Source organism: Thalassophryne amazonica, chromosome 19 (genome assembly GCF_902500255.1).
Source record: "Thalassophryne amazonica chromosome 19, fThaAma1.1, whole genome shotgun sequence".
Classification (NCBI taxonomy): Eukaryota; Metazoa; Chordata; class Actinopteri; order Batrachoidiformes; family Batrachoididae; genus Thalassophryne; species Thalassophryne amazonica.
Window position 1 is genome coordinate 436,271 of NC_047121.1, and position 27,645 is coordinate 463,915.

The window sequence follows — 27,645 nt, forward strand, 5'->3', positions numbered from 1 at the left end:
TTCTCTAATAGTTAAAATTTTGTTAGCAAAGAAAGTCATGAAGTCATTACTAGTTAAAGTTAATGGAATACTCAGCTCAATAGAGCTCTGACTCTTTGTCAGCCTGGCTACAGTGCTGAAAAGAAACCTGGGGTTGTTCTTATTTTCTTCAATTAGTGATGAGTAGAAAGATGTCCTAGCTTTACGGAGGGCTTTTTTATAGAGCAACAGACTCTTTTTCCAGGCTAAGTGAAGATCTTCTAAATTAGTGAGACGTCATTTCCTCTCCAACTTACGGGTTATCTGCTTTAAGCTACGAGTTTGTGAGTTATACCACGGAGTCAGGCACTTCTGATTTAAAGCTCTCTTTTTTAGAGGAGCTACAGCATCCAAAGTTGTCTTCAATGAGGATGTAAAACTATTGACGAGATACTCTATCTCACTTACAGAGTTTAGGTAGCTACTCTGCACTGTGTTGGTATATGGCATTAGAGAACATAAAGAAGGAATCATATCCTTAAACCTAGTTACAGCGCTTTCTGAAAGACTTCTAGTGTAATGAAACTTATTCCCCACTGCTGGGTAGTCCATCAGAGTAAATGTAAATGTTATTAAGAAATGATCAGACAGAAGGGAGTTTTCAGGGAATACTGTTAAGTCTTCTATTTCCATACCATAAGTCAGAACAAGATCTAAGATATGATTAAAGTGGTGGGTGGACTCATTTACATTTTGAGCAAAGCCAATAGAGTCTAATAATAGATTAAATGCAGTGTTGAGGCTGTCATTCTCAGCATCTGTGTGGATGTTAAAATCGCCCACTATAATTATCTTATCTGAGCTAAGCACTAAGTCAGACAAAAGGTCTGAAAATTCACAGAGAAACTCACAGTAATGACCAGGTGGACGATAGATAATAACAAATAAAACTGGTTTTTGGGACTTCCAATTTGGATGGACAAGACTAAGAGTCAAGCTTTCAAATGAATTAAAGCTCTGTCTGGGTTTTTGATTAATTAATAAGCTGGAATGGAAGATTGCTGCTAATCCTCCGCCTCGGCCCGTGCTACGAGTATTCTGACAGTTAGTGTGACTCGGGGGTGTTGACTCATTTAAACTAACATATTCATCCTGCTGTAACCAGGTTTTTATGCTTAAATAGATTTTTGCTGGTTACTGGTAGTCTGGGAGCAGGCACCGTCTCTACGGGGATGGGGTAATGAGGGGATGGCAGGGGGAGAGAAGCTGCAGAGAGGTGTGTAAGACTACAACTCTGCTTCCTGGTCCCAACTGTTGGGTATTTTCTCCTCCAAACATTCTTAAAACTTTTGATAAGACAAACAGAGTCAAGAAACACCAGTGAGACAGAAAGTCAAATTAATCACGCGCGGAGTGCAGCCAGGCTGTACACCAAGGCTACACTAAAGTCTGGCCTGCGCTCCTGCTCTTTTATTTAGGACTTCCCTACATACATGGGCGGTACAGCTCCTAAGGGGAGGAGTGATAGCGCGTGAGCTGTTGCCGCAGAACTGCTGATTGCACAATACATTCAGGACTTTCAGAACCTTTTTAATCTTGGGCTCGATTAAGATGTGTTTAAGACATCTAACGATTAATCACACTTCTTCTGACACAAGGACTAATGTATCATAATCACACTGTGGTTGGAACATTCAATTCTCTATTCTTTATCTCACTGCTCCGCTTATGGCTGCATTCTGCCTGGGTCATCTTCACATGTCCTGAAAAAGAGCTTAGCGTGCACACAGAGATACCACAACTTGCAGAAGCACGTCATGTCACATATCTTAAGTAACCTTCACCCATCACATCAGTACAGTACACTTTATCAGAGCAGAGAGAACTACATTCTACCAGAGCAGAGAACACAAAACATGCATGATAAAATAAAACAGTGTATCTACAGAATAACTCCAACATTCCCCTCTGTTTATCATGCATTCCAACGGTATTACAGCTTCACCTAAAAGTAAACAATTGTTACTAAGCAACCACTTCTTATTCAGATTTTCAGCTGCAATTTTCAGGCACCACAGACTTTAGGTGCGTCAACAAGTCCTTGGCTAAAATGGGAATGGCTTTTACTGGGAGGAGTAGGGACACTAAAGCACAGTAGCCTGACACATTCCTAGGCAATCTGTCAAAAATTCTATTATCTCCACACCACCACCACACGCCACTTCGGCTGACTGGTATAAATGAACCGTTTATCTGTATTATTCGACTACACCACTTGTCTTACTACATTTTCAGCTAAAGCTTCATAGGCTAAGAGTGTGTTAACTCATCACGTCAACAGTTCAAGCTTGAACTGGAGTTATGAGCTTTTCAATATCATCATAATTCTCAGTACAGTCATTACAGTTTTCTCCACTAAGGTCTGACTGTTTCAATGCTTGATATCTTGGCATAGTTTGTTGGAAGGCCAGATTACACTGTACAAATGTATTTGACACCATTTTGCCAACCATTGTTTTGATATAAGGGATCACACAACACATGCAAAGTCCAATCAGAATTAGGACTATAATAACTGGTGTCACCATTTTCAATAGTAACTGCCAACATGGTCCTGAAGTCAACCAGGACCAGGGATTCCACCGGTTCACGGCTAGGGTGTCTTTATGCATTGCATCATGAAGTTTATTCAGCTCTTCCAATGCGTCCTGCATATCCACTGAATGAATGGAGTCTGGGATGAAAGTACAGCATGTTGTGTTCAGCAGAACACAAACTCCTCCCTGTGAACCAGTAAGCAAGTCTAAAACCATGCGATTTTGCATCACCATGGTACGTAAAGCATCTATTTCAGTGTTTTGAGCTGCTACTATTTTTTCAGTTACATTCATGAACAGACCCAATCGATAATTCAGAGTTTCAATCATTAATGAATTTTTTCCCACTCCTATCCAGGGGAACAATGAATGTGCTATTTTATCTCCTACAGACCACAATTTTTGGTCCTTTGGTACATCCGAGCCCCACATGTGATCATGTGGTAACACATCTGGGTATATCAATCTCCTCCGTCTGGTGCTGCCATTCTTCTCTGCGGAGGTCCTTGGCACTACCACATATGTATGGTCAGTCACCTGGGTAGGTGCACACACACCACCCCAATTTGGTGGGAGACTCATGTACAGTCTGGAACCACAAAGCCAATAGATGTCATCATACACCGGAGTACCATTTACAGGTGGTAGCAAAAACTTACTAACATAAGCACATGATTCATCCGTTCCCCATGGACAGGAGCCTGTATAATTACATCCCCGTCCAATGTGAAGAAGATAAGTACCATCCACATATTATGTTTTGGTTAGGCTTAAATTATTTGATAAAACATACGTTTGGGTACACAGACGTTTCTTAATTTTACCTACAGTTTTATTCCCTGTCCCGTAAAAGCAAATTGGGAATGGCCGTTGTGATGACAAGTTAACGTGATGATATTTTTGCGTTTCCCTTCAGTCTAGTCAATGGAGCAGCACTTGGGCACGCTTGTACGTCCTCTGTTGAAATCCCTATCATATAAGTGGTTGCACTGAGGCAAGTGGTGTTAGAACTGCCCCCGAAATACAGTTTGATTATGCATCCGTATGATAAGACATTCTGTCACCCTAGCAGGGTACGGTTTAGCCGTCAGAGCTGGGTGTGTTGAGGATATAGGTATTTGCGAACAAACATAACAATTAGTAACGTAATTCCATAGCCAATAAATGAACATCTCTGTACCACAAATTAGTATGGTATATATGAGGGTGTCCATCTGTCTCATTCACATTATGAATAAACCTCTTCTGACGTTGCTTGCGTTGTTCTCTGGCTCGGTCCACAGTGAGCTGCAATTCTTGGGTCAACCACCAGGCCAGGAATCCGAGGAGCACGAAACACACTAAGATCACAACGCAACCGGCTGCCCTACCAACAGTCCGGCAGCGGCGGCGCTGAGCACGCCGCTCCGGGGTCTGCTGTAGTTCAGTCATGATTGCTAGGATACAGTGTTGTTAACCACCTCACCTAATAGTGCAAGGATCTCCCTGCTTCACTGGCATTGAGACAATCTATTGCTAATTAAATAGACTCCCTTTGTAGCCAGACTTCCCCTTACACTGTGGAGGCAGCCAACACACGCTGTATCTTACAGTGATGTATCCACGTTGATCTCTCCGCTATCTTTACTGCAGTTGGTGTTGTTAACAGCACTTGGTATAGACCTTCCCAACGAGGACTGGACCAGTTCTTCCTCTTAATCACTCTGATGAACACCCAGTCTCCTGGCTGGACTACTGGAAGGCCATCCTGTGGAAGATCAAAATTATTCGGCAGTAAATGTGTTTAAGTTATCTCTTTCTGTGTTAATGTCTTTTTCATAAAATTTGCTAATGTTTGTTCCTCATCTGCTGTTTTAGTATCCATGTCAAAATTGGTAGACGATATGGTCGTCCATAAAGTATCTCAAATGGTGTTAACCCTGATGGTGTTGGTGTTATTCTCATATACAATTTTACTAGGTCCAAACATTCAATCCAGGTTCGTTTTGTCTCTTCTATACATTTCCTTAATCTTATTTTTATTGTGCCCTTTGTCCTTTCCACTAATCCTGCACTGTGTGGATGATAAGCACAATGATTTTTGAGATTGACCTGTAGCGCTTCTCCTACGTATTGCATTATTGTATTAACAAAATGCGCTCCATTATCTGAATAAACTGTTTCTGGTATTCCAAATAGTGGAATGATGTCTTTGCACAATGCCTTTCCACTGTAAGTGCATCTGCATGTTTTGTAGGGAACAATTCTACCCATTTTGAGAAGGCATCAATTATGACTAAACAAAATTCCTTCCCTTCATGTTTACTCAGCTGTATATAATCCATATGAATCACTTGAAAGGGATATTGTGGTGTTGGAAATTTGCCTCTTTGGGGTCTCAAATTGCCTTGTGAATTGTGTTTTGCACATGTCATGCATGCTCTACAATGCTGTTTTGCATATGCATCGAACCCATAAAGACAAAAAATAGATTGCAATTGCGATATCATACCCCCTGATGAGACATGCGTCACGCCATGGCTCATAATAGCTGCCCATTTAAACATATTTTTTGGCAATATGGGTTTCTTTTGTGGTCACACGTACAAATCATTTGCATACGTAGCTCCTTTATTTATCCACATTTGTTTTTCTCTTTCAGTTGCCTGCTGTTGCATGTCAGCAAGCAGTGTATGACCTAAATGCAAATCTGGAGTGGTTTCCTGTACAACAAAAATAGAAGAAGCTGCTGCTGCCTCTTTTGCTGCTGTGTCAGCAAAATCATTTCCTTTTGAAATACTGTCAGAGCCTTTGGTGTGAGCCGCACATTTGCATATAGCAATTTGGTTAGGCAATCTCACAGCCTTCAGTAGTGCAGTTAGGAGAGTGGCATGAGTCACTGGCTTTCCAGATGATGTCACCATTCCACGCTCTTCCCACAGTTTTGCAAACACATGCACTGTGCTGAAAGCGTACTGGCTGTCTGTATAAATTGTTACAGCCGTACCTTTAAACAGATAGCAAGCTGCAGTTAAAGCAACTAATTCAGCTGCTTGTGCTGAAAATGACAATGGCAATGAAGCAGAATCCAATACCTCTGAATTTGTGACAACAGCATATCCAGATTGTGGTTGTCCATAAGCATTTTTAGTGGAAGAACCATCCACATACACAATTGTACTGTTTGGGATGGGTGTGTCCCGGAGGTCCGGGCGTGCTTTCGTACAGACTGTAGCTACATCAAGACAATTGTGCGGCTCACCATCCTCAGGTAAAGGTATCAATGTGGATGGATTCAATGTTGTACAGCGCTCTACCGTAAGATGTGGTTGTGATAATAGCAAGGACATACACGAAAGATGTCTTGCTGGGGACAAAAGGCTCATGTTTGTCTGCAACAGAAGTGCAGAAACTGCATGTGGAACTTTCAATGTCAACTGATGGAATAGAACAACATTACTGCTACTTTGAACAGCCATAGAGGCTGCAATAACAGCTTGTACGCATGGTGGTAGAGCACTTGCCACTGCATCCAATTTAGATGAGTAGTAGGCAACTGGCCTCAATTTTGAGCCATACACTTGAACCAAAACACTAGTCATGAACTTATTCTTACAATCAACTGTTTGAATGAATGGTTTACTATAATCTGGTAGTGCCAAAACTGTGGATGACACTAATGTTTGTTTTACTTTTACAAAAGCTTCCTCAGCATCTTTGTTCCATTCCAACACGGTTGACATTGAAATATCATCCTTGTACATCAAATCAGAAAGTGGACTAGTCAATTCTGCATAGCAGGGAATCCATGCCCTGCAGTAATTAGTCAGTCCAAGAAATGACATCATCTGCTTTTTGGTTTGTGGTTTTGGAGCGTGCAAAATTGCTTCCTTCCTGTCAGACAGGATCATGCGCCCTGTGGCTGATAATTCATGTCCTAAATATTTTACTTTATCCCTACACAACTTAACTTTGTTTTTACTCACTTTTGTGGCCATTATCAAATAAGAAACATAATAATGCTACTGTGTCAGTTATGCAGTTTTCTCGTGTGTCAGAGGCAATCAAAATGTCATCAACATACACTAATAGTTGGCTATCTGCCGGTGGAACAAAATTGGCTAAACATGCTGACATGACTTGAGAATAAATAGTTGGACTCTCTGCGTAACCCTGCGGTAATCTGGTGAATGTATATCGTTGTCCTTTAAAGGTAAAAGCAAACCAGAATTGACTATCTGGGTGTACTGGCACAGAGAAAAATGCATTACTTATGTCAATTACTGAGAAACTATTAGAATTTGGTCTCAGCGAATTTAACAGGGTGTGTGGATCCGGAACGCATGGTGCTCTTTTAATCACAGCAGCATTTACTGCCTGCAGATGTTGAATCATTCTCCACCCCACTGAGGGCGGAGCCTTTTTTACAAGAAATATGGGTGTGTTACATGGTGAATCTGGACATGGCACTATTACTCCTGCTGTTAATAAATTCTCTATTACTGGCCTGATTCCTTCAATTGCATCAGGTTTCAATGGATACTGTCTTACACATGGTCTGTATTCTGTTTTTGGTCTTATAACTACAGGTTGTGCATTTTTTATCAGTCCTACGTCTGAAGGACCTGTTGTCCACAATCCTGATGGTACAGAAGAGAGAAGATCATCCTCTTCAGGACTCAACTGATACACTCAGGATTGTGAAGTGGACACATCAATGTGTGTTCCAGCTGTCAGCACCAATGAGACATTAACTGGCACTTTATACAATTTAGTTGATGGACTGAACTCCGTTCGTGGTCCAACTCTGCTCCAATCAGTGGCTGACAAAGCTGTTATGACTGTCAGTCCCAATTCTTGCCATTCTGTCAAATATGGCTTACAAAGTGACACATGTAATGGCATACCTGTGAATCTCAATGTTAAAACATCTTCAGTGGCACCTGTTACTGTTATGACAGCTGTTGAGTTGCCATCATGAATCAAATCGGTCATTGTCAGCTTCACAGGTGAAATATTTTTCAATTTGTTTTCATACACTGGTGTTCCTGGCAATATGCCACTATGGACTCTAAATACACTCTCAAATCTGCATCTAAACTCTGTCCATGGCTCTCCTTCTTTCTGAGTTGTCCTGGTAATTTCAGTATAATTTATCTTTGGTCCTAACACACCTTTTGCACGTGTAATCATAGCTTCCACTCTTGTTTGCAAGACTGGATCATCATGTGGCAACGGTACGCCATCCTGGTCTGCAGGATTCCAGTCTCCGCGTATCTGACTCCATTTAGGGCCACATGCTTTCATCCACACCTGTTGGACTTCAGGTCCACTAAGGTGGTAAGAATTTCTAATGTTTTCTATATCCTGCATAAATCCCTCGATATCGACATGTGGCGATGGTATCATGTCGACTGCTGCTTTGATATCATCAGCATTCCATGTTCGATATACGAGCATGGTTGATCGATGTCCTGCTGTTCCTGCACGTGGATTTGGTACTTCTATCATAGGATAGGCACCTCCCTGGTCACTGTGTTCCACCATGGGAGGGGCTGTAGGCACTTTCGCTTGACTGCGTGTTTGTGGTTTTTCTGGTTTTTCTGGTTTTTCACTTTTTACCTTAGGTTTTACTGCCAAATCATACTGTGGTGGCGGTACATCGTCATCCTCTGGTAGAGGAGATAAAGGTGTTGTTGTCACCGACGATCCAGCCGGCGGTGGTTGTTGAGGCTGTTCTGGTTCTCTGTGCTGAATTATCACATCTTCTTCTGCCTTACCTACAGCTTTCTTTTTCCTTGCTTTCTCTAATCGTCGCTTCTCTGCTCCCTTCTGTCTGTTCTCTGCTTCCTCCTCCCAAAATGCCACTAAATCTGCCCCTACTTTCTGCATCTTTTTCCTCATCACCTTTATGTTCCTGTTCTAACTCCTTCTTTAGCTTCTGTATACTGATCAGGTTCAGTCGTCCGTCAAAGTCATGTTTATTTATCCAGGTCTCCAATTTCTTTGTTGCTTTTGGATTTTTTGCTTCCATAAATTTCCAGTCGTCAGTTGATAAATTTTCCTTATTTTTAGACGTCTTACCCCCCATTTTTATTATCCCTTGTTATAATTTGGACTTCAGACGGGGGCACACCTAGGGTGTTCTAAATCTGAAGTTTTCACACTTTCTTTGGACGTGACAATTAATTTGCCGTCGTGTGGTTGATTCCTTTCACCTCCCCGTAGGAAGCGGAATCACTTGCCTCTGCATCCACACACACGGTTGTCACTAATGTTGTCCAAAGTATTACACTTTCACACAGTTATTCTATTTACACTTACACAAAACACTATTTACACATAAAAACACTTTTTAATAATCGTACGCGTATTCTTAGGCCAGGGGAGCTCGCCCTCCCGTGAAATTTAACTAATGTCCTGCATTAGGGGACTCCGCCGTCCCTGCCAGATTTAACTGCTTTTTTACAGTGCACGTATTTCTACCCGGGATTTCCTTTACGTATTAAAACAGAGGAGTCCGTACCCTCCTTCCGGAATTTAACTACGGGCGTCCCTCGCAACCATAGAGGAGTCCGCCCTCCTCGCGGATTTTAACTGCTTTACATTAACAGACGATTCCACGCCATCACTTACGGAGTTTAACTGTTTTATGTGATCTGATCACCACTCACTCAGTACTGTTACAAAGAAATTCTACTCACTGACTCGACCTCCTGTCTGTCTTCTTCGGGAAAATCTCGTCAACCAGACGATGCCAACGGTGGTCGACAATTGCAGACACGATCAATCGATCGGACCTTGGCCAAGGATTTACGTCTGGACTTGGCGACCCCCGCCGGACACCTCCGGTGTTGTTGAGATCCCGGACGTAGCCCCCAGTCAATGTTGGGTATTTTCTCCTCCAAACATTCTTAAAACTTTTGATAAGACAAACAGAGTCAAGAAACACCAGTGAGACAGAAAGTCAAATTAATCACGCGCGGAGTGCAGCCAGGCTGTACACCAAGGCTACACTAAAGTCTGGCCTGCGCTCCTGCTCTTTTATTTAGGACTTCCCTACATACATGGGCGGTACAGCTCCTAAGGGGAGGAGTGATAGCGCGTGAGCTGTTGCCGCAGAACCGCTGATTGCACAATACATTCAGGACTTTCAGAACCTTTTTAATCTTGGGCTCGATTAAGATGTGTTTAAGACATCTAACGATTAATCACACTTCTTCTGACACAAGGACTAATGTATCATAATCACACTGTGGTTGGAACATTCAATTCTCTATTCTTTATCTCACTGCTCCGCTTATGGCTGCATTCTGCCTGGGTTATCTTCACATGTCCTGAAAAAGAGCTTAGCGTGCACACAGAGATACCACAACTTGCAGAAGCACGTCATGTCACATATCTTAAGTAACCTTCACCCATCACATCAGTACAGTACACTTTATCAGAGCAGAGAGAACTACATTCTACCAGAGCAGAGAACACAAAACATGCATGATAAAATAAAACAGTGTATCTACAGAATAACTCCAACACCAACCCTGGATAGTCACGGTTTGGAGGATTTAAGAAAATTGGCTAGATTTCTAGAAATGAGAGCTGCTCCATCCAAAGTGGGATGGATGCCGTCTCTCCTAACAAGACCAGGTTTTCCCCAGAAGCTTTGCCAATTATCTATGAAGCCCACCTCATTTTTTGGACACCACTCAGACAGCCAGCAATTCAAGGAGAACATGCGGCTAAACATGTCACTCCCGGTCTGAACGAGATTACCAGCAGTTATTGGCATGTATAACTGAGTATCATCTGCATAGCAGTGAAAGGTAATCCCAAAACGCCGCAATATGTGCCCAAGGGGTGCTATATAAAGGGAGAAAAGCAGGGGCCTAAGACAGACCCCTGTGGAACCCCAAATTTCATGTCACTAAGGTTAGAGCTAGTGTTACTGTACAAAACACAGTGAGAACAACTGGTCAAGTATGGTGTCAGCCATGCAAGGGCACTCCCAGTAATCCCAAAATGATTTTCCAGCCTGTATCAAATGCAGCACTGAGATCTAACAGCAACAGAACCGTAGTGGTGTCCGAATCCATTGTAAACAGAAGATCATTCACCACTTTAGTGAGAGCTGTCTCTGTGGAATGATATTTTCTAAAAGCAGACTGCAGTGGCTCAAAGAGATTATTCTCAGTAAGATAGTCTACGAGCTGCTGTGACACCACTTTTTCCAGAATTTTAGAGAAAAATTATAGATTTAATATCGGCCGATAGTTTGTCAATATACTAGGGTCAAGATTAGATTTCTTAAGTAATGGTTTAATCACGGTAGATTTGAAACATTTAGGAACAGATCCAGAAATTAAAGAAAGATTAATAATTTCCAGCACAGTCGGCCCAAGAGTGGGCCACAGGTCCTTAAACAGTTTTGTTGGTATAGGATAAAATAAACAGGTTGTGCTTTTTGTTGACATTACGAGTTTTGTCAGCATGCCTAGTGAGATACTATCAAATTCTGTAAATCTAGGTAATACCTCAGTAGTGGCACCCACATCAATAGCAGGGTGTAGTGGCTGGATTAAGGCATGCCGGGATATGTTTAACCTGATGTCTTCTATTTTCTTCCCAAAGTAATCCAGGAAATCTTGTGCTGTAAAAGGAAAGCGAACTACAGGTGGTTGTCCATGCAAAAGTGTTGCCACCGTGTCAAACAAGAACTTTGAGTTATGCTTGTTTTTGTTGATCAAATCAGAGTAATAAATCCGCTTTGTAGCCAATAATACATGCTTATAGTCTAAGATAACATCATGCCACGCAAGGTGAAATACTTCTAATTTTGAACGACGCCATTTCCGTTCTAGACCTCTTGATTTATGCTTGAGGTCATGCAGATAATCACTGAACCAAGGTGACTGTGATTTGGGGGTGCGCGGTTTTAACACAGGTGGTGCAATCATGTCGAGTGTAGTTTTGAGCACTGAGTTTAAACTATCCACAAGTCTGTCTACTGACTGGGTATTTGTCAAATGTGAAGCTAAGCCATCAGGCAGTCTAGCTTCAAGTTCAGTCTTAGTTGAGGAGTTGATGCATCGCCGTAAAGATATATAAAGTTGTTGTTCCACTAAACACGGCAGCGAAACTGTAAACTTAATAAATGAGTGATCAGACACCACTGATGTAAGCGGCATGATGTCAATATTCGTGACAGCAATACCACGTGCAAGAACGAGCTCCAGGGTATTTACACTAATGTGCGTCAAATCCCGAATGCATTGCCGAAATCCTAATGCATCCACAATTTCCATAAATCACTTGCAGCGGGGATCAGAAGGCTATTTATATGAATGTTAAAGTCACCAATGATCAGAATGTTATCTACACAAGTTGACAAGTTAGAGATGAACGCACCAAATTCATCGAAGGATTCAGAATATGGGCCAGGAGACCTATATACAGTGACAAAGTAATATGACTGATTTTTATTCTTCTGACCTTGCCAATGTGTAATCAGATGCTCAAATGAGTGATATTTGTAACCCCCAACAGCTAATAAGCTAAACCTAGATTTATAAATAAGAGCAACACCCCCGCCTTGCTTCGCATCACGAGGGCCGTGACTAAATGTATATGCTGGTGGACAGGCCTCATTTAAGGGGAGGACAGCTGTAGGTTTAAGCCAGGTTTCACATAGCCCAATCATATCTAAGTGATGATCAATAATTAGATCATTGATCAACAATGATTTTGAGGACAGTGATCTTATGTTAATGAGACCCAGTCTAAGGACCTCAGTGGGGTTGACACTGAACTGTTTTGGTTTAGGGGTGGTTCCAGAGTAGCATATATAAGATGCCTAGAAGTAGGTTTGGGTTTAAGACATTCCACGGGTGTTGTAGGTAGCAGACACGAAATCTTTGCTATTGCTGGAACAACCACTGGGCCATCCTCAATTTCAACATCATCCAATATAGCAATGGGTATTACGTTTGGAAAGCATATCCCTCTATGATTTTTATGGACACGTCTACGGAAGCAGGCCACAGTCTCAACTTGTTGACATTCCCTCCCTGGCAAATAAACTGCACTATCACCATAGTGAATTTTCTGCACTAAATTTCCCGCTAAGCTAATGGATTCCACACCCACATTTGTCATAAGCCTTGCATGGTCTCTAATCACCTGCTCCGTGGCTTGCTGTAGACTCCTAATGTTACCCTCCCTGTAGAGCTCTATTTATGTTTGCAGACAAGATGGCGGCGCCTTCCCCGGTAGGGTGGAGGCCGTCCGGCATCAGCAAGCCACGGTGGCCCCAGAACGAAGGCCAGTTATCAATAAAGCTAAAGCCTTGCTGTCTACAAAACTGCGCCAGCCACCTATTTAATGATGTCAGCCTGCTAAATGCCTCATCAGTACCCCAGGAGGGGAGGGGACCAGTGACTATTAATTGATGCCGACACATCTTTCTGGCAAGGTCACAAGTCCTTTCTATGTCCATTTTTGTGACCTCTGAGTGCTTCATCCTGATATCTTTGGTGCCAACGTGAATATATATACTATACTATATGACTATATCTCATGTCATGTTCCTTCATCTGTCTTCCCTTTTGCAGTGTCAGCACCCTAAGATGAGATGCAATGTCGGGAGCTCTAGCCCCAGGAATACATTTAACGTCAGCCGGCGTCTGTAACCTGACTTTGCAGGTGATAGAATCCCCTATCACTAAAGTCCAGTGTTTCGGCCTGGAGACAGGGGTGGAAGTCACTCGTGGGCTCAGAGAATTCACATCTGGCAAATCCAAGGGGGAGAACCGATTCACAGTTCGCACTGGTGAGTGTGATCATGGTGCCACAACCGGGCACCAAGCCCTACGGGGCTTCCTCCGCCTAGCCACAGTCCGAAAGCCGTCCTCCACAGCTGGCGTTTCTAAGCTGATGCTAATGGGCTCGCTAGCCGGCCCAACACTAACCTCATCTGGTGTGCCCGTAACATCTAACTCCACTGCGCTAAGAAGTTGCTCTAACTTACGAACACGGCTCTCTAAGAGAGCCACCCTATCTTCCAACATCACGCAGGATTTACGGAGGGTGTAAAGTAGAATTAGTAGTGTACTTTGTGCACTAAGAAATTAAAAAATGTAGCCAAGCAAACACGAGCTAACCAATAATGGATAAACTAACCACTCCTAAGGCTCACACAGATGTAGATAAATTAATTGAAATTCACAGCAGTTACACTGAGAAACTAACAGAAGTATTAAACAGGTAAAAAAGCAGCAGCTATAAAATACAATACAATATCAATCAATCAATCAACTTTTTTCTTATATAGCGCCAAATCACAACAAACAGTTGCCCCAAGGCGCAATATCTGTCTTGTATTATTTCCAGCAGTTGTCATCGTCCCACAGCACAGCAGAATATGCACGAGCAGTTTGAGTCTCTGTCTCTTTTGTCCCTCAGTGAGGAACAAAAACCTAAAGGTTGTCCTTTAGATGTTGTTCCAGCAAAGGTGCTGAAGGAGGTTTTTAGTCCTGTCGATTTGGGTCTCCTAACTTTTATCAAGTGTTGTCTTAGTTCATTGTCTGTTCCAGCTGCTTTTAAAAATGCTGTGGTTCGACCCCTTCTTAACAAACCTCACCTGGAATCATCAGTTTTATCCAGTTCCAGTTCTGTCTCACACCAGCTGGTTCTTTATTAGGTTTTAGAAAAGGTTTTTATACAGTTACAGTCATTTTTAGAAAACAGTTACATCCTTGAAAAATTCCAGTTTGAGTTTAGATCACAACACAGCACTGAGTCAGCACTTTTAAAAATACATAATGACATCACTCTGTCTGTGGATGCAGGGAATCCTGCTGTGCTGGTTCTGTTGGACCTCACAGCAGCTTTTTGACACTGGATCACACAGTACTTGTTTCCCAGTTAGAACATCTTGTTGGCATTCACGGTACTGTACTTATGTGGTTTAATCAATCACTCCATAACCCTAACCCTTCTATTCTTGGCCCTATTTTCAATGTACATGTGGCCATTATAGCCAAGCACAACCCGTTCTTTCAATGTTATGCAGATGGTCTGCAAATCTATCTGCCTTTGGAAACCAATGGAAGTGATGCTTTGTCATGATTATTTAATTGTATTCATGATATAAATTAGTGGCTGTGCCAATATTTTCTTAACCTGAATAATGTAAAAACTGAGACGGTTGCATTTGGACATTCTGGCATGCCAAATGTTGTCCCCTCAAACTTTAGTGTTCTGACTAATTAGTGATATTTGACCGCTGTTTGAGGTTCACTCAACAAACAAACTGTTGTCAAAGCAAGTTTTTTTTCCAGCTACATCTTCTGGCTAAAGTAAAATGCTTCATCATTGAAGACATTATACATTATCATTAGACGTGATCTTCAGATGGTCATTAATGCTTTCATCAGCTCCAGGCTTGATGACTGTAATGCACATTATACTGGTGTTAACCTATCTTTTCTTGCACACCTCCAGCTAGTGCAAAATGCTACCGCTTGTCTTTTAATAAACACTTCCAGAAGTGACCATATTACACCTGTACTTTACTCACTCCACTGGCTTTGAGTGTGTTACAGAATTGATTTTAAGATTTTAATGTTTTTAAAGCTATTAAGGTTCTTGTGCCTTCCTACTTGTCTGAAATTTTAACTCTCCTCACATACAGCAGGACATTATGGGTGTTTGGTCAATTTTACTTAGATGTTCTGAAGTCAAAATACAAACTGCGGTGATCGTATTTTTGTATTAGCTGAACCCAGACTGTGGAACAAGCAACCTCCTGATTGATGCGCTATTCCTGACCAAGCACTTTTGAAATCAAAGTTCAAGACTTATTTAATTAAACTGCCTTTTAACACCATGGTGTTAAACTACTTTGTTTTTATCTACTGCATGTTTGCTTAGTTTTTGTGAATTCTTGCTCCTTGCCTGATGTCGTAATTAAGAAAACCAAGGAGATGTGTCTCAGGATGTTTTGTGTCTCAACTGGGAGATGGGATTACAGAAACATTATAAAATGAGTTTTCTGACCTTTAATTGGAATAAGACTGGAAAGAAAATGAATGAAAGAGGATGTGCAAAGTTTTCATAACATGTACCTGGCAAAACATGGTGTTGTGTTGGCGGTCACCTGACTGCTTGGTTCGACAGTAAAATGTGAAAGATGTGTGTTGGTGAACTTTCTCAGGTCCATCTGGAGACTAAAAGTGCCGGCCAGATGTTTGAGTTGATCAGGAGGAGTCTGAGTCACACGGAGGCGTACCCTCACTTCCTGTCTGCACTGCAGCACTGTCTGATGATGCCACGTAAGCGAGAATAACTTTTATTGTCTGGATGCACAGAAACGCAACCGGTGTTGTTTGAAATGTTTGTTCCCAAATAGGGAAAAATAACAGAAGGGACAAACTGCACTTTGTCCTCTCACATGAAAACATTCAGCTCTTTGTGAAAGAATCCTGCAAAACTTTCTTTGCTCGTATAGGTCCTATGAAGCTGCTCAGAACATACCATCAGTTGTCTGTAACTGTCAGTGGTTAGGTACAGTTGTATGTAAAAGTTTGGGCACCCCTGATGATTTCCAAGATTTTCCTTTCTAAATCATTGGTTGTTTGAATCAGCAATTTCAGTTAAATACTCGTATATAATATAGCAGACAAACACAGTGATATTTGAAAAGTGAAATGAATTTCATAGGATTTATAGAAAGTGTGCAATAATTCTTTAAACAAAATTAGACAGGTGCACAAATTTGGGTACCCAACAGAAAAAAAACATCAATATTTAGTAGATCCTCCTTTTGCAGAAGTAACAGCCTCTAAATGCATCCTATAGCTTCCAGTAAGAGTCTGGATTCTGGTTGAAGGTATTTTGGACCATTCTTCTTTACAAAACATCTCAGGTTTGTTGGTTTCCAAGGATGGACAGCCCGCTTAAAATCACACCACAGATTTTCAATAATATTCAGGTCTGGGGACTGAGATCGCCATTCCAGAACGTTGTACTTGTTCCTCTGCATGAATGCCTTAGCAGATTTTGAGCAGTGTTTAGGGTTATTGTCTTGTTGAAAGATCCATCCATGTGACCGTCATCTTTAACAAGATTCCCAGTACCTGCACTGGCCACACAGCCCCACAGCATGATGGAACCACCTCCAAATTTTACTGTCGGTAGCAAGTGTTTTTCTTGGACTGTTGAGTTCTTTTTCAGCCATGCATGCCGCCCCTTGTTTTGTCCAAATAACTCAAATTTAGTTTCATCAGTCCACAGCACCTCATTCCAAAATGAAGCTGGCTTGTCCAAACATGTTTTAGCATACCTCAAACAACTCTGTTTGTGGCGTGTATGCAGAAAAGGCTTCCTCTGCATTACAACATCATACAGCATCTTTTTGTGCAAAGTGCGCTGTATAGTTGAACGATGCACAAAGACACTATCTGCAGCAAGATCATGTTGTAGGTCTTTGGAGCAGGTCTGTTTAATACTTCGCTTCAGCTTATCTTAAAAGATCTGCAAATAGCCACCTTAAATACCCTTTCTCGTGATTGGATTCACCTGTGTAAGGAGGTCATGGGTCAATGAGCTTACCAAACCAATTTTCTGTTCCAATAATTAGTGCTAAATGTATTCAAATCAAGAAAATGACAAGGATGCCCAAATTTATGCACCTGCCCAATTTTCTTTAAATAATTATTGCATACTTTCTGTAAATACGAGAAACTTAATTTCACTTCTCAAATATCAGTGTGTTTGTTGGCTATATGATATATTTAACTGAAATGTTGTGTGGGCCGCTGAAGAGGAGGTACTGCTGGCCCACCACCACCAGTCGGCGCCCTGCTTGGAGTGCAGGCTTCAAGCATGAGAGAGCAACTGTCAGGAGCTGCACGGGTGATTCTGTATCAGAGGTGGAGGTTTTCCCTCCCTGAAGACCTGTGGGTGAAGGATTACTGGGTGTGTGGATACACACTCACCATTAACTGTTTTCATCTTCTGCCAGCAGTACCAGGGTCTGCAACAGAAGACGGCGACCACCTGGGGACTCAGGACTTGGCGGCTCCGGTGTTCTTCAGGCCGTTGGTGGTGGAAGCTGTGTGGGTCCCGGCTCTTCGATCACCAGAGGTCTCCTATCTTCGAGCCTGCCCGCACGTCACCTTGTGTTTAATTGGCATTATATATTTTTGTCTGTATCCAGTTGTGCGTTTCACAACATTAAATTGTTACTCTTTGTCTTATCCATTGTCCGTTCATTTGTGCCCCCTGTTGCGGGTCCGTGTTACGACACCTTCCCAACAGGATTTCTCGGCCATTCGTCATGGATCCCGAGGGGCGTCAACCACAGCTTGAACAGCCAATGGGAGAACAAGGAGTGCAGGCATCAGCAGGAGGCGTGGTAAGTGATCTGCAGCAAATCCTTACCGCTTTCACCGCTCAGTTAAATCTGGTAGCCAAGCAGAATGCAGTCCTCAATCGGAGGGTGGAGGCTCTCACCGCCAGAGTGGAAGCGCGCGACTCGAGCGCTGCTGCAGTGACTCCTCCTGCTGGCCCTGGGCCACAGACAGACGTTCCACTGGCCGTTCAACAAACTCCCCCACCGTCCCCTGAAGCTTACATAAGCCCTCCAGAACTGTATGGAGGCTGTGTCGAAACGTGCGCATACTTTTTAATGCAGTGTTCGCTCGTTTTCGCACAGTGTCCAGTTATGTATGCATCAGATGCCAGCCGGGTGGCTTATGTGATTAATTTGCTTCGAGGTGAGGCACGCGCCTGGGCTACGGCGCTTTGGGAACAGAATTCGTGGCTCCTGACGTCATACGCTGGGTTTGTATGGGAATTCAAACAGGTGTTTGATCATCCCAACAGAGGCGAGACCGCCTCGAGCGTGCTGCTGTCAATGAGACAGGGGCGCCGGAGCGCAGCTGATTATGCAGTCGACTTCCGCATCGCGGCTGCGAGGTCCGGCTGGAATAAGGTTGCGCTTCGCGCCGCCTTCGTAAACGGACTGTCTCCGGTCCTGAAGGAGCATTTGCTGGCTAAGGAGGAACCGCAAGATTTCGACGGGCTTATCAATTTGGTTATATGCTTAGACAACCGGTTGAATGAACACCGTCGGGAGCAGGTCGGGGGGCGTGGTCGGGCACAAGCTGTCCCTCTTTCCTCCGGGTCCGAAAGGGTGTCGTCGTCCCCACGTTCCACTGCCAGAGGGCTCCCTGTGGCAACAGCTCCCCCTGCTGACGAAGCTATGGACACGAGCAGGGCCAAATTAAAATCAAATATCAGACAAAGGAGGCTGGCCCGCGGGGAGTGTTTTTTCTGTGGCTCTTGTGAGCACATGTTAAAAGACTGCCCCAAACGATCAAACTCCAACGCCCATCCTTAGGAACTGGGCTAAGGGTGGGCCATAATATGTACACAGGGAAAACCCATAAATCTGCACGAATCCCAGTAACAATCCTGAGTGGGGATTTAACCCTTCACGCCCCAGCACTGGTAGACACGGGTTCAGAAGGGAATCTGCTGGATAGCAGATGGGCAAGGGAAGTAGGGCTTCCTCTGGTGGCTCTGCCTTCACCATTGAAGGTGCGAGCACTAGATGGCACTCTACTCCCGTTAATTACACATCAGACACAACCCGTGACCTTGGTTGTGTCTGGGAATCACAGGGAGGAGATCGTGTTTTTTGTGACACCTTCTACCTCCCGAGTGATTTTGGGATTTCCACGGATGGTGAAGCACAATCCCCGGATTGACTGGCCGTCTAGGGTGGTGACGCAGTGGAGCGAAACCTGCCACTGGGAGTGTCTTGGATCCTCGGTTCCACCCGGAATCACAGCTAAAGAGGAGGTCAAAGTCCCCCCCAATCTGACGGCGGTGCCCGAGGAGTACCACGATCTTGCTGATGTCTTCAGCAAAGATCTTGCACTCACTCTTCCCCCGCACCGACCGTACGATTGTGCCATCGATTTGATCTCGGGCGCTGAGTACCCGTCCAGTAGATTGTACAACCTCTCACGTCCGGAACGCGAATCGATGGAGACCTACATCCGGGACTCCTTAGCCGCTGGGTTGATTCGGAACTCCACCTCCCCGATGGGTGCGGGTTTCTTTTTTGTGGGTAAAAAAGACGGCGGACTCCGTCCATGCATTGACTACAGAGGGCTGAACGAGATTACGGTTCGCAATCGATACCCGTTGCCCCTGTTGGATTCGGTGTTCACGCCCCTGCATGGAGCCAAAATGTTCACCAAACTAGATCTTAGGAATGCGTACCACCTGGTTCGGATCCAGAAGGGAGACGAATGGAAGACGGCATTTAACACCCTGTTAGGTCACTTTGAGTACCTGGTCATGCCGTTCGGCCTCACTAATGCCCCTGCGACGTTCCAAGCATTGGTTAATGACGTCTTGCGGGACTTCCTGCACCGGTTTGTCTTCGTATATCTGGATGATATACTCATCTTTTCTCCGGACCCTGAGACTCATGTCCAGCATGTACGTCAGGTCCTGCAGCGGTTACTAGAGAACCGGTTGTTTGTGAAGGGCGAGAAGTGTGAGTTCCACCGCACGTCTTTGTCCTTCCTGGGGTTCATAATCTCCTCCAACTCCGTCACGCCGGATCCGGCCAAGGTTGCGGCGGTGAGAGATTGGCCCCAACCAACAAGCCGTAGGAAGCTGCAACAGTTCCTCGGCTTTGCAAATTTCTACCGGAGGTTCATTAAAGGTTACAGTCAGGTTGTTAGCCCCCTGACTGCCCTGACCTCCACTAAAGTCCCTTTCACCTGGTCGGATCGGTGCGAAGCCGCGTTTAGGGAGTTGAAACGCCGGTTTTCGTCTGCACCAGTTCTGGTGCAGCCTGATCCTACTCGCCAGTTCATAGTGGAGGTGGACGCCTCTGACTCAGGGATAGGAGCCGTGCTGTCCCAGAGCAGGGAGTCCAACAAGGTTCTCCATCCATGTGCCTACTTTTCCCGCAGGTTGACCCCCGCTGAACGCAACTATGACGTGGGCAATCGGGAACTCCTCGCGGTGAAGGAGGCTCTTGAAGAGTGGAGACACCTGTTGGAGGGAGCTACGGTGCCTTTCACGGTTTTCACAGACCATCGGAACCTGGAGTACATCCGGACCGCCAAGCGGCTGAACCCCAGGCAAGCCCGCTGGTCCCTGTTCTTCGGACGCTTTGACTTCCGGATCACCTACCGTCCCGGGACTAGGAACCAACGATCCGATGCACTGTCCCGGGTGCACGAAGAGGAAGCCAAGGCCGAGTTATCAGACCCCATCGAGACCATCGTTCCCGAGTCCACTGTCGTGGCCACCCTCACCTGGGATGTGGAGAAGACCGTCCGGGAGGCCCTGGCAAGGAACCCGGACCCGGGGAACGGTCCTAAGAACAGACTCTACGTCCCACCAGAGGCCAGGGCTGCCGTCTTGGACTTCTGCCATCGATCCAAGCTCTCCTGTCATCCCGGAGTGCATAGGACCGTGGCAGTGGTCCAGCAGCACTTCTGGTGGGCGTCACTGGAAGCCGACGTCTGGGACTGTGTCCAGGCCTGTACCACCTGTGCTAGGGGCAAGGCGGATCACCATAAGATCAGGGGCCTCCTCCAGCCCCTGCCTGTGCCTCATCGCCCCTGGTCTCACATCGGCCTGGACTTCGTCACGGGCCTCCCGCCGTCCCAGGGCAACACCGTCATCCTCATGATAGTGGACCGGTTCTCCAAGGCGGCCCACTTCGTGGCCCTTCCGAAGCTCCCGACGGCCCAGGAGACAGCAGACCTCCTGGTCCACCACGTCGTGCGTCTGCATGGGATACCATCGGACATCGTTTCGGATCGTGGTCCCCAGTTCTCCTCGCAGGTCTGGAGGAGTTTTTGTAAGGACCTGGGGGCCACTGTGAGTCTCTCGTCCGGGTATCACCCACAGACGAACGGCCAGGCAGAGTGGGCGAACCAGGAGTTGGAGCAGGCCCTCCGCTGCGTAACCTCCGCGCATCCGGCAGCTTGGAGTGACCATCTGGCCTGGATCGAGTACGCCCACAATAGCCAAGTCTTATCAGGTACCGGCCTCTCCCCTTTTGAGGCGTGTTTGGGGTATCAGCCCCCATTGTTCCCACTTGTGGAGGGAGAGGTCGGGGTCCCCTCGCTCCAGGCTGAAGCTGAAACTCCCAGCTTCACTGCGGATTCACCCAGTGTTTCACGTCTCCAGATTAAAACCATACCACGCCTCACCACTCTGCACCCCTGGACCCGTACCACCTCCTGCCCGTATCATCGACGGGGAGCCGGCATGGACTGTTTGTCGGCTCCTGGACGTCCGTCGGAAGGGCCGGGGTTTTCAATACCTGGTGGACTGGGAGGGGTACGGACCCGAAGAACGCTCCTGGGTGAAGAGGAGGTTCATCCTGGACCCGGCCCTCCTGGCCGATTTCTACCGCCGACACCCGGACAAGCCTGGTCGGGCGCCAGGAGGCGCCCGTTGAGGGGGGGGTCCTGTTGTGTGGGCCGCTGAAGAGGAGGTACTGCTGGCCCACCACCACTAGTCGGCGCCCTGCTTGGAGTGCGGGCTTCAAGCATGAGAGGGCGCCGAGACAACAGAGAGTGACAGCTGTCACTCATTTACACCAGCTGTCACCAATCACCACCTTCCCTACAAAAGCCGGATTATTACTCCACCTCCTCGCCGAGAAATCAGCTACCATTTAAGGTAATTCTCTGCAAGTCATACTTTTTGAGACTAATTATTGTTCTGTGTGCAGCCGTATTCCTGAAGTCTGTCATAATTGGATTGGCGTGCAGTGAGAGTCTGCGACGTCTTCGCCTCTCACTCCATCCAAGGAGCAACTGTCAGGAGCTGCACGGGTGATTCTGTATCAGAGGTGGAGGTTTTCCCTCCCTGAAGACCTGTGGGTGAAGGATTACTGGGTGTGTGGATACACACTCACCATTAACTGTTTTCATCTTCTGCCAGCAGTACCAGGGTCTGCAACAGAAGACGGTGACCACCTGGGGACTCAGGACTTGGCGGCTCGGGGTTCTTCAGGCCGTTGGTGGTGGAAGCTGTGTGGGTCCCGGCTCTTCGATCGCCAGAGGTCTCCTATCTTCGAGCCTGCCCGCACGTCACCTTGTGTTTAATTGGCATTATATATTTTTGTCTGTATCCAGTTGTGCGTTTCACAACATTAAATTGTTACTCTTTGTCTTATCCATTGTCTGTTCATTTGCGCCCCCTGTTGCGGGTCCGTGTTACGACACCTTCCCAACATGAAATTTCTGATCATGAAAATCATGAAAATTATCATGCATGCCTAAACTTTAGCATAGAACTGTATCACTCCCATCCACAGTTGTCTTGATGGAAGCTTCAGAGTTCCTTTGTCCTGGGTTGTGTGTTCTTTGATATTTTGGCTGTTTCCTCTTGAGAAAAGTAAAGATGGATGTGGCAGAGTTTGATGCAGGTTGACCTGTTCCCTGGATCTACTGACTCATCCCTGTCTTTCTGTGCTACCAGATAAGCAGAACAGTGCAGCCCTTCAGTACTGGATGCTGCTGGACCGGATTGTTCAGCAGCTGGTGGTCCAGACTGAAAAAGGTGAAAATCCAGATGTTGCTCCCCTCGAAGACTTCAACGTTAAAAATATTCTGAACATGTAAGTGTAGCGGGTTCAGATATGGGAAGTCTTAGTACTAAAGATGATAACAGCGAGTCCACAAATAAGAAAAATTTAATCTGTGTCCACAACAGGTCTTTACCAAAACCACCAACAGGTGGACATTTGAGACAAACACTGAGGTTCAAACACATCAAAACATGACTCAATCTTTTCAGTAATGTCACAGAATGATGGCAAAATATGCAAGCCTGCAAATCCAGAATTAGTGAAAAAACAAACAATGTGAACTGCGTGTTTGAGCAGAAACGGAGCGTTTGAGCGGAGATGGAGTCTTTTGCATAGACGGAGTGTTTGAGCAGAGGTGGAGTGATTGAACGGAGATGGAGTGAATGAGTGGAGACAGAGTGATTGTACAGAGACGGAGTGGGTTAGCAGAGATGGAGTGAGCAGAGATGGAGTGAGTGAGTGGAGATGGAGGGTTTGAGCAGAGACAGAGTGATTGAGCGGAGGTGGAGTGAGTGAGCAGAAACGTAGTGTTTGAGCGGAGATGGAGTCTTTTGCATAGATGGAGTGAGTGAGCAGAGGTGGCGTGTTTGAGCAGAGGTGGAGTGATTCAGCTTAGATGGCGTGATTGAGTGGAGATGGACTGATTGAGCAGAGAGAGAGTGATTGTGCAGAGACGGAGTGTTTGAGCGGAGACGGAGTCTTTGTGCATAGACGGAGTGTTTGAGCGGAGACGGAGTGTTTGAGCAGAGACAGAGTGATTGAGCAGAGTCAGAGTAAGTGAGCAGAGATGGAGTGATTGAGCAGAGTCTATGAGTGGAGACAGAGTGTTTGAGCAGGGACAGAGTGAGCTAGACAGAGTGAGCTGACACAAAGTGTTTGAGTCGAGACGGAGCAATTGAGTGGAGACGGAGTGATTGAGCAGAGATGGAGTGAGTGAGCAGAGACAGAGTGAGCGAGCGGAGATGGAATGTTTGAACAGAAATGGAGTGACTGAGTGGAGAGGGAGTGATTGAGCAGTGATGGAGTGAGCAAGCAGAGACGGAGTGATTGAGCAGAGACGAGTGAGTGAGCAGAGACGGAGTGATTGAGTGGAGATGGATTGAGTGATCAGAGATGGTGTGAGATTGTTCCTGCTGTATTAAATATTTCATGTCTGATGCCTGCGATCCGTGTGGACTGTGTCAGGCCTAAACCTATTTTTATGTATCTTAGAAATGTTATTTTGGAACCACCCATAAACCCAAATATTCCAATTGTCAGCTCTGCCGAGGTCCTTAGTTTGGGTCTTATAAATGTTAGATCATTGTCTTCAAAATCTATGTGGATCAATGATTTAATTGTCGATCACCATTTGGATATGATTGGTTTGTGTGAAACCTGGCTCAAACCTACAGTTGTTCTTCCCCTGAATGAAGCGTGCCCACCGGCATACACATTTAGTCATGTTTCCCGTGGTATGAAGCAGGGCGGGGGTATTGCTTTTATTTATAAGTCTCGGTTTAATAACACTACTTCTGGCCTTGGTAAAATGAATTTTGGGGTTCCACAGGAGTCTGTGTTAGGCCCCTTGCTTTTCTCACTTTATATAGCGCCCCTTGGGCATATTCTGTGGCATTACGGGATTGCCTTTCATTGTTATGCTGATGATACTCAATTGTACATGCCGATACCTGCTGGCAATCTTGCCCATATAAAAGCCTTGGAAGATTTCCTTATATCTGTGAGAAGTTGGTTGTCTAGTAATTTCCTACTCTTGAATTCTGATAAGACTGAAATGATGGTTCTTGGTCCAGCCAGACATCGGCATCATTTTGATCAGTTGCCGCTTAATTTTTGTTCGTGTGTTGTGCATCATACGGACAAAGTGAGGAATCTTGGAGTACTTTTTGATCCTACATTGTCTTTTGGCCCCCACATTAAAGACATTATGAGGACTGCCTTCTTTCATCTGTGAAATGTGGTGAGGATTCGTCCCATCCTGTCTACAGCTGATGCTAAGACTTTGATACATGCGTTTATTTCTTCCAGACTGGATTGTTGTAATGCTTTATTTTCTGGCCTGCCGCAGTCTAGCATTCGAGGACTTCAGTTGGTACAGAATGCTGCTGCCAGACTTTGGACACAAAGTAGAAGCTTTGACCACATTACTACCATTCTGGCATCCCTTCATTGGCTACCAGTTTCTGCCAGATTGGATTTTAAAGTTTTATTGTTGGTTTATAAAATTGTTCATGGACTGGCACCTTCCTACCTGGCGGACTTGGTTAAGCCCTACATACCTGTGAGGCCCTTGCATTCGCAGGGCGCAGGGCTTCTGTGTGTTCCGAGGATGAACAAAACGTCTGTGGGGTATAGAGCCTTCTCCTACCGTGGTCCGGCTCTTTGGAACGATCTACCTGCTGTTATTCGGCAGTCTGACACGGTGGAGACTTTTAAATCAAGACTGAAGACCCACTTATCACTAATTTAATCTGTTTGTGTTTGGTTTGTAATTTCTTTTTATTCTACTGTGTTTTACCTTTTTATTGTGCTTTTCTTGCTTTTAATTTTGATTTTAGATTAATTTGTGTTGTTGTGAATTGTGTGGAGCACCTTGGGGCGACTTTGTCATGAGTTGGCGCTATATAAATGAATAAATTGATTGAATTGATTGAGTGAGCTGAGATGGAGTGATTAAGCAGAGATGGAGTGAGTGAGTGGAGATGGAGGGTTTGAGCAGAGACAGAGTGAGCTGGACAGAGTGAGCTGAGACGAAGTGTTTGAGTGGAGGCAGAGCAATTGAGTGGCAACGGAGTGATTTAACAGACACGGAGTGCATGAGCAGAGACAGAGTGAGCGAACTGAAACAGAGTCTTTGAGTAGAGACGAAGTGATTGAGCAGAGATGGAGTGACTGAGCAGAGGCGGAGTGATTGACCATGGATGGAGTGATTGAGTGTAGACAGAGTGATTGAGCAAAGATGGGGTGATTGAGCAGAGACGGAGTGATTGAGCGGAGATGGAGTGATTGAGCAAAGATGGAGTGATTGTGCAGAGATGTAGTGTTTGAGCAGAGATGAAGTCAATCAATCAATCAATCAATCAATTTTTTTATATAGCGCCAAATCACAACAAACAGTTGCCCCAAGGCGCTTTATATTGTAAGACAAGGCCATACAATAATTATGTAAAACCCCAACGGTCAAAACGACCCCCTGTGAGCAAGCACTTGGCTACAGTGGGAAGGAAAAACTCCCTTTTAACAGGAAGAAACCTCCAGCAGAGCCAGGCTCAGGGAGGGGCAGTCTTCTGCTGGGACTGGTTGGGGCTGAGGGAGAGAACCAGGAAAAAGACATGCTGTGGAGGGGAGCAGAGATCGATCACTAATGATTAAATGCAGAGTGGTGCATACAGAGCAAAAAGAGAAAGAAACAGTGCATCATGGGAACCCCCCAGCAGTCTACGTCTATAGCAGCATAACTAAGGGATGGTTCAGGGTCACCTGATCCAGCCCTAACTATAAGCTTTAGCAAAAAGGAAAGTTTTAAGCCTAATCTTAAAAGTAGAGAGGGTGTCTGTCTCCCTGATCTGAATTGGGAGCTGGTTCCACAGGAGAGGAGCCTGAAAGCTGAAGGCTCTGCCTCCCATTCTACTCTTACAAACCCTAGGAACTACAAGTAAGCCTGCAGTCTGAGAGCGAAGCGCTCTATTGGGGTGATATGGTACTACGAGGTCCCTAAGATAAGATGGGACCTGATTATTCAAAACCTTATAAGTAAGAAGAAGAATTTTAAATTCTATTCTAGAATTAACAGGAAGCCAATGAAGAGAGGCCAATATGGGTGAGATATGCTCTCTCCTTCTAGTCCCCGTCAGTACTCTAGCTGCAGCATTTTGAATTAACTGAAGGCTTTTTAGGGAACTTTTAGGACAACCTGATAATAATGAATTACAATAGTCCAGCCTACAGGAAATAAATGCATGAATTAGTTTTTCAGCATCACTCTGAGACAAGACCTTTCTGATTTTAGAGATATTGCGTAAATGCAAAAAAGCAGTCCTACATATTTGTTTAATATGCGCTTTGAATGACATATCCTGATCAAAAATGACTCCAAGATTTCTCACAGTATTACTAGAGGTCAGGGTAATGCCATCCAGAGTAAGGATCTGGTTAGACACCATGTTTCTAAGATTTGTGGGGCCAAGTACAATAACTTCAGTTTTATCTGAGTTTAAAAGCAGGAAATTAGAGGTCATCCATGTCTTTATGTCTGTAAGACAATCCTGCAGTTTAGCTAATTGGTGTGTGTCCTCTGGCTTCATGGATAGATAAAGCTGGGTATCATCTGCATAACAATGAAAATTTAAGCAATACCGTCTAATAATACTGCCTAAGGGAAGCATGTATAAAGTGAATAAAATTGGTCCTAGCACAGAACCTTGTGGAACTCCATAATTAACTTTAGTCTGTGAAGAAGATTCCCCATTTACATGA

At 44.9% G+C, this 27,645-nt stretch overlaps 1 protein-coding gene across 2 annotated transcripts in view; it reads left to right on the plus strand.

Moving 5' to 3' along the window:
• The window catches only part of daam1a (dishevelled associated activator of morphogenesis 1a), a 275,436-nt gene that overhangs the window by 99,714 nt on the left and 148,077 nt on the right, over positions 1 to 27,645 (plus strand). For both annotated transcript variants that reach the window (XM_034159463.1, XM_034159462.1), the window contains exons 11-12: positions 15,745 to 15,862; positions 23,061 to 23,199. In XM_034159463.1, the coding sequence (XP_034015354.1) occupies positions 15,745 to 15,862; positions 23,061 to 23,199 (257 nt within the window). The remainder of the gene's footprint in view (positions 1 to 15,744; positions 15,863 to 23,060; positions 23,200 to 27,645) is intronic.